The following is a 7,179-nucleotide window of genomic DNA, read 5'->3' as shown; positions in this document are numbered from 1 at the left end:
TAGCGTAGTGAAAAAGCCTTAGCTGTACCATCTCACCTCTGAGAGTCTCCCCTTACCTGGCAAATGGCAGCAGCCTCTGCCCACCTGGTCCCCACCCACCAGTCAGACGAGCTTCACTTCTGATCTGAGCCTCTCCCAGCTCGGCGGGCTGCAGGCCGCAGGCACAGGCAGTACTCCCTGACCTACTTTAATGGACAGGTGGTACTCTGGAAACACCAGATGGTGATGGATGGTGGGAGGGTGGGCATGTGGATGACATGCAGGCTCCAAGAGGAAGGCGATCTGAAATGACCCTGGAAGGTTGATTTAGATTTCTGCAGGCTAAGGAGGACAAGATGGGGAGCGGGCGGGGGTGGGAGGGGGCTGGCGGTGGGGAAGCTGGTGAATTCAGGACACAGCCAGAGGTCTGGGCTCCTCTCCAGGTGATCCTCGGCTCCTCTCCATGCTCTTCCCCGCAGATGCCACTGGGGGGCAATATAGCTCTTCGCGCCACTAGGCTCTGGCGTCAGGAGCTGGCTGTGGTGGGCAGACCCTCCCTAAACTGCCTGGTCCGGCCGCCCCTCTCCTGGTGGTGCCGGGGGTGTGTGTGTGCCGGGTGTGTGGTGGAGAGTGTGAGCCCCTCCCTGCCAGGCTGCCCTAGGATGGGGCGGTGCCACAGCAGACAGGCCAGAGACCCCGCTGGAGGCCTCTCACCTTTCTTCACTTCCTATCCGTTCCCGGTACCCCACCACCACCACCACCCCCGAAGCAAGATTTGAGCAGGTCTCCTTCCTGGGTGATGGGGTCCAGTCTGTTTTCCAGGGTAGGTAGGGACTGTTTAAAAGGGAGGGAGGGATGATAGCAGCCTCTGAACCTCCTACCCCAGTGTTGGTGTCTCAGGCCCTAGAGACCCCCTGGATGGGGCCAGGGTCAACTGAGCTGTTGCTGAACCCTCAAATCCCACCCCCAACTAAAGCGTGTAACTCAAGACCCACCCCAACTGTAAACTCTCAACCTGAGCAGGGGGCGGGGCAGGGGTGGGCGGGGGCGGGGGGGTGGGGTGGTCGGCAGGGATGCCCAGGTTCTGCCACTCAAGACTTACCACGTGGCCTTGGGTAAGATGCACTCCGAGCCCTCGTTTCCTCATTTGTAAAATGGGATAGTAATTTCGCTGTCACGATGCAGCTGTGAGTATGAAATGAGCGTATGTGTAAAGTGCCCGGTATGTAGCCGGTCCTCAGTAAAGGTGAGTTCCTATCTCCCACTGGAGCCAAAAGCCCCTGGAGGAGAGGGTGGCTGGTTAGTCCCCCACAAACCTCAGGGAGGGGTCCCCCTAGCCTCTTTCGTCTTTCCCTGGACAGCCCCCTTTTGAATTTCCCCCTCCCCTCAAACTCGGAGGCAGGAAACAGTGTTGAAGGAGCAGCCATAAGTCCAGACAGCAGGGAAAGCCTTCACGGTCCTGTCCATAAAAGGCTTTTCCCGGCTGTTCCCCGCCGGCAGCGCGGCCCCGCCCCCGCCCGCTCCATCTCCAAAGCACGCAGAGAATGTCTCGGGCAGCCCCCGGTAGACTGCTCCAACTTGGTGTCTTTCCCCAAATATGGAGCCTGTGTGGAGTCACTGGGGGGGCTGGGGGTGGAGAAGGAGCCGGTTTCCTCTAGCAGGGAGGGGACCGGGGTGAGCCAGCAGCGGGGAGGCTGACATCACCTCGGTGGCAGCCCTTTAAACCCCTCACCCAGCCAGCGCCCTGTGCTGTCTGTCCAAGTCCAGACAGAGCTCACTTCTTCCTGCGAGCCCCGAGGAACGCCTGTAAGTGCATCTGTCCCAGGGATGGAGGGGAGTTGGGCTGGGGCTTGGCAGTAGCAGTGGGTGTATTGCAGGCAGGGCTCTCGGGCGCCCTGCCTGGGGAAGCCCACCCTCTTCCCGCATGCATTCCTAATCTCCACCTGCGGAGCTGGTCCTAGCTTGATGGGTGGGATGGGGTTGCTGGAGTCCCGTATCTCTTAGACTGGGCAGCCTTGGGCTCACTGAAATGCCCAGGGAGACTTGGCTGGTGCACAGGGATTGATGGTGGAAACCTGGGAACTGGGGTGAGGGAGGCTCTCCATTTTCAGCCGTAGTCACACCCATGGGGGTGTGATAGGCTCCAGGTGGTGTTGGTTTAGACCCAGGTCTTGTAGTCTGCTATCTACCTGGGAGGATGTCCGAGGAGGTGAGGAGGCGTGTGGTACGCCAGGGCTGGAGAGCAGTGTCCCACTGGTGGGTCCCCAGGTCCTGAGCGGCATCAAGAGAGCCCCTGGATAGCTACTGCGGCAGTGGGCAGGACCACAAGACTCGTCTTCTGGAACAGGCTGGGGTGGCAGGGTGCAGGGCCAGTGAGAGAGCTGCCTTTCCAGGCACACAGCTCCCTCCATACTCTGAGTGGGAGGTCCCCCCCTACCGGGCAGAGGAGTCGGGGTGAGCACTGCCAGGCGCTTTGCAATGATAGCCTGGGTGGTGCAGGCAGGGCCTTCCCCAAGGGTCTGGCTGCTTCCCCTCAGTGGTGGCTCTTCAAAGGGTAGCAATGAGTCGGAAAAGTCTCCTCTGTCCCCAGAATTTAGATGAGCCACCCCTCCTGCCTTCTCAGATCCATGTGTGCTCATCCTATGTGCTGTGTTTTGTTCTGAAGAGAGAGGGGCACAGCAGTCCTGCAGAGACCCCTGGTTCTGCCAGTTTTTCTGGGTTCCTGCTGGTAGGAGGTGCCAGCTTTGCAGCTGGACTTGTATTTTTCTCAGGGGAGGGGAGGCTGATGGAACCGCAGGCTAGGAGGGTCAAAGCAGAGCCTCAGGCTGCCCTGCCCAGCCTGTCCCAGGAGCCTTTGCCTAGAAAGGCCTCTGGGTGGGCTGCCCTGCCGCCCTCGCCCTCGCCCCCTCCTCACCCCTCCCCTCCCCAGCAGCTCCAAGGTGGGCCTGGGGAGGGCTTTGTCAGAGGACTCTGAGGGATTCTTGGAACCCTCCACTTTCAGACTCTACCAGGAGCGGGGGTGGGAGGGTGCCTTTCATCCTCCTTCTTTGTTCTGATCAAAACCCAAATGTTGTCTCTGGATCTAGGGGCTGCAATTTTGTGTACTTGTCACTGTGAGCCTTGACACCTTGACTGTCCTGAATCTCCTGAGACCGGAAGCTAGGGGTGGGGGACACACTGCTGGCACCCTGTTCCTCACGGGCCCAGCGTGAGGTCTGGGAGGGGAAGGCAGATGGGAGGGGAAGGCAAGAAGGTCTGGGCATGGAAGGTGGGGAGGGTGGTGGTGCCCGGACCACAGGGATGCACCTTGCCTGCCTGGGATGGTACGGTGAAGGCTGAGATGAGGAGGGAGGGCGGGAGGCCAAGGCGAAGGATGGCATGGTCCCAGCTGCTTGTGTGTTTTGACCACAGTTCTTCACCCAGGAGTCTTTGGGAGGCTGGGAAGCAGGGATGAGACACACAGCGGGGTGGGGAAGGGAGGGACTTGGCCTTTGGATTCTTTGGCCCTCACTTTACAAATAAGGAAACAGACTCAGAGAGAAGTGAGTTGCCCAGTGGCTGGAATTTAGAGGAGCCCTTCTTCTGTTCTTCCTCTCAAATTTCGTTGTCCCCTCAGGGAATGATTTTGAACAGGGGTGGAGGCTGGAGCAGGAAGAACACTTATTGTTTTTCACCATTTGGTCAGGGGCTGGCTTTCCCAGGTCGCTACCAGGAGACCGGCTCTGGGGACAAAGGACTGACATTTTGAGGAGCTCCGCTGAGGGGCAGGCAGTGTGTTCGGTAGCCACAGACAGGGCCTCGTGGAATGTTCCCAGCCCTCTGGGGTAGATAACATTATCCTCCCTGCAGAGACGGGGCATTCGAGCTCAGAGAAGTTGTCGGTCGGTCGTGGGGAAAGAAGGGCAGGGCAAGTGAGGTTTGGCGGCCGAGCTGGGCCCATGTGAAGTGATAATGTTCACTGCCTCCCATGGGGGTGGGTGGGGAGAGAGACTCAGCTCTGTTAAGACAGGGAGTTGAGAAAACGCGCTGACTACCTCCATCCGCAGACCGTTCTCTCCTCCCAACCTCTGACCTCTCTGAGGGCCAGGGGATGGTTTGGCCTCGTTTTGTTCCTCTTCGAAGGGTGAACTCTGGCACCACCCCAGGGTGATACCTGAGGCAGGTCAGGTTCCTCCTGGCTGGCCACATGCTGGTCTGCCCAGCGGCCTGCCTGCCTGGCCCTGCTCCTGCTGCCTCCCCTCCCTCTGTAGGGCTCTCCTGAGCGAGGCCAGCCCCAGGCCCTAAGGCAGCAGCTGCTGCTGGTCTGGACGGGGAGGGCTTCCCATGCTCTGGTTGGCAGATTCCTGGCTCACGTCCCTGGAGAACTCTGGCTTCCTGGTTACTCAAGCTCCCACCGTGGTGAGAGCCTGAGGGCACGAGGGCAAGCCGGTGGGTGTGCCAGCTCGAAGCCCTCTCTCATCTGGCTCCCCTGGGGAAATGCAGCTTCTTGGCCCAAAGCTCTTGGGCTTTCCTGGTTTCCTAGCCCTTTCCAGGAGTGGGTGAGCTTCGGCCTCTGTAGCTGCAGGCCGGAGGCTGAGCTGAGCTGGCAGAGAGCCTGAGTGCTGGAGTTCCCGCTTCTGGGAGAAGTGAGAGCTGGAGATACCTCCATAACTTCGGGCACAGCCGCCAAACTGCCTCACTGGACAAAGGCATCTGCTGGCTTTCTTTTGAGGGGCAATGTGACCTCTTCCGAAAGGCCTCTGCAGTGCCTCCATGGTCAATCTTGGCAAAGAAAGAATGCTCTAGACCAGGGGTTATCAAACCCACGGGCTAAATACAGCCTGCCATCTGTTTGTGTAAATAAAGTTTTATTGGCACACAGCCATGCTCACTTGTTTACACACTGCCTAAAGCTGCTTTGGTGCTGCAGTGGCAGGGACCTTATGTCCTGCAAAGCCTAAAATATGACCGTCAGTAAAATGACTGTCTGGTTATTTACCAGAAAAAATTACTAACTCCTGCTCTAGAGTGCCAAAGATCTGGCCTCCAAGTTCAGAGAGGCTCCGTGGACTGAGGGGACGAGCTGGCCCAGGCGAGCAGTGCCATGGAAACAAAACCAGGAAGCAAGGGGAGGTAGATAACCGGCTAGGCTGGTTGCCCAACACATAGCTGGAAGGCCTGCCCGGCACCGGGGACAGCAGAGCTCTTCTCTGAGCCTCTCCCTCCTCCGGCTTGTGCTGCTTTAGCTCCCCGCCAACATGGCCAACAAGGGTCCCTCCTACGGCATGAGCCGTGAAGTGCAATCCAAAATCGAGAAGAAGTATGATGAGGAGCTGGAGGAGCGGCTGGTGGAGTGGATCATAGTGCAGTGCGGCCCCGACGTGGGGCGCCCGGACCGTGGGCGTCTGGGCTTCCAGGTCTGGCTGAAGAACGGCGTGGTGAGTGGCACCCGGGGCAGGGGGGCTGCGTCCGTGCCATCCTGCCGGAGTTGTGGGGCAGACCCCCCCAAACCGAGTGCCAAGCTACCTTCTACGCCTGGCAGATTCTGAGCAAGCTGGTCAACAGCCTGTATCCGGATGGCTCCAAGCCGGTGAAGGTGCCTGAGAACCCGCCGTCCATGGTCTTCAAGCAGATGGAGCAGGTAGCTCAGTTCCTGAAGGCAGCTGAGGACTATGGTGTCACCAAGACTGACATGTTCCAGACTGTTGACCTCTTTGAAGGTACAGAGAGAAGAGGGGTGGAGGCGGGTGGGGGACAGGAGGCTGAGGCAGGGACGAGGGATGATCAAAACTGCCATGATGATGGGTCTGCACGGCAGGAGTGGGATACGCCAGGAGAATCCCACACCCGCAAGGGCGTACCCTGGGATCTACTGCGCCTCTTTCGATTTTAGGACAAACTCTGCCCCGGGTTGGCCATTTTTCTGAGAGGTGTGGGCAGGGTCTGCCTTGGAGTCCTGTTTACATAGTCCTGAAGATCATTTCGCCTCCCCTCTTTCTACTCACAGGCAAAGACCTGGCAGCAGTGCAGAGGACCCTGATGGCCCTGGGCAGCTTGGCAGTGACCAAGAACGATGGACACTACCGTGGAGATCCCAACTGGTTTATGAAGTACGTGGCCACCAGGGCTTCCCTGCACCCTGAGCTTGGGTCTCTGCAGGAGATGGGCTAACCCTTTAGTACAGTGATTTGGGGAAGCAGATAGCCAGGAAGGTATGAAATGAAAGTCTAGGATGGGGGGAAATGGGTCCCTAATACTTCTTGACTCCTCCCTTTCTACCCTCCTGTCTCAGCCAGTCTCAATAGCCTGTGCTGTGGGGCAAGCTAGATTGAGGAAACAAGAGCAGTGAAATGGGGAGGGAATGGGATCGGCCTAGGAAGTAACAGAGGAAACCAAAGATGGGTGGAAAACACACAGTCCTGGCAAGTCTTTGTCCTGGTTCCTCCTCTCCTAGGAAAGCCCAGGAGCATAAGAGGGAATTCACAGAGAGCCAACTGCAGGAGGGAAAGCATGTCATCGGCCTACAGATGGGCAGCAACAGAGGGGCCTCCCAGGCTGGCATGACAGGCTACGGCCGACCTCGGCAGATCATCAGTTAGAGGTGGAGGGCCGGCTCCCGGCCCCGCCCTTGCCCAGCTCGCTGGCCGCAGCCCTCCCGCCTCGCCCGCCTCACCCACACCCATGTAGTTCCTTCAGCCCCGGCCAAGCTTCGAGGCTCTGTCACTGAGCAAAGGTGACTGCACTTGGGCAGCTCGCCCACACCCCTCAGCCTCAGTCCAACTTTTGACCCCAAAGCACTGCTCCCCTGGCCCACCTCCCAGCTCCCCGGCCAGCTCCACTGTCTCTCCATCCCGGGCTGAGCAGGGGAGACGTGGGCTGGCGGTGGCCGAGGTGTGGGCAAGTCCACCATCCTCCTGGGCAGCTGATGCTCATAGAAGGAGACCCAGTCCAACCGCCCCCGATTTTTTTGCTGGAATATTATTTTGGAGGTTGAAATTCAAAAAAGGAAAAAAAAAAAAAAAAAAAAAACATCAATCTTTTCTCAGGCCTGGCTGGCAGAGTCTGATTTGTCCTAGTCACTTCTGTTCTGGTTACAGGAAATCTGAGCAGGGAACAGGCAGGCAGCTCGGGTTTACGTGTGTTCCTGGCTGCCATCCTCTGAAGGACCCCTCGAGTTCCAGGATTTCAGGGGCTGGAAGAGGAGAGTGAATCTCGGGACTG

The 7,179-nt window shown here is 58.5% G+C and overlaps 1 protein-coding gene across 1 annotated transcript; it reads left to right on the top strand.

Moving 5' to 3' along the window:
- Positions 1-1,640: 1,640 nt before the first annotated feature.
- On the top strand, positions 1,641-7,004 carry TAGLN (transgelin). The gene is made up of 5 exons (XM_068556626.1): positions 1,641-1,785; positions 5,205-5,396; positions 5,501-5,678; positions 5,966-6,068; positions 6,413-7,004. Exons 2-5 carry the CDS (start codon positions 5,217-5,219, stop codon positions 6,555-6,557), a joined length of 606 nt encoding a protein of 201 aa, XP_068412727.1. The 5' UTR covers positions 1,641-1,785; positions 5,205-5,216; the 3' UTR covers positions 6,558-7,004.
- Positions 7,005-7,179: the final 175 nt, after the last annotated feature.

Source organism: Eschrichtius robustus, chromosome 11 (assembly GCF_028021215.1).
Source record: "Eschrichtius robustus isolate mEscRob2 chromosome 11, mEscRob2.pri, whole genome shotgun sequence".
NCBI classification, from domain to species: domain Eukaryota; kingdom Metazoa; phylum Chordata; class Mammalia; order Artiodactyla; family Eschrichtiidae; genus Eschrichtius; species Eschrichtius robustus.
Note: the sequence above shows the minus strand (reverse complement) of the source record. Positions and strands in the feature narration are given on the sequence as shown.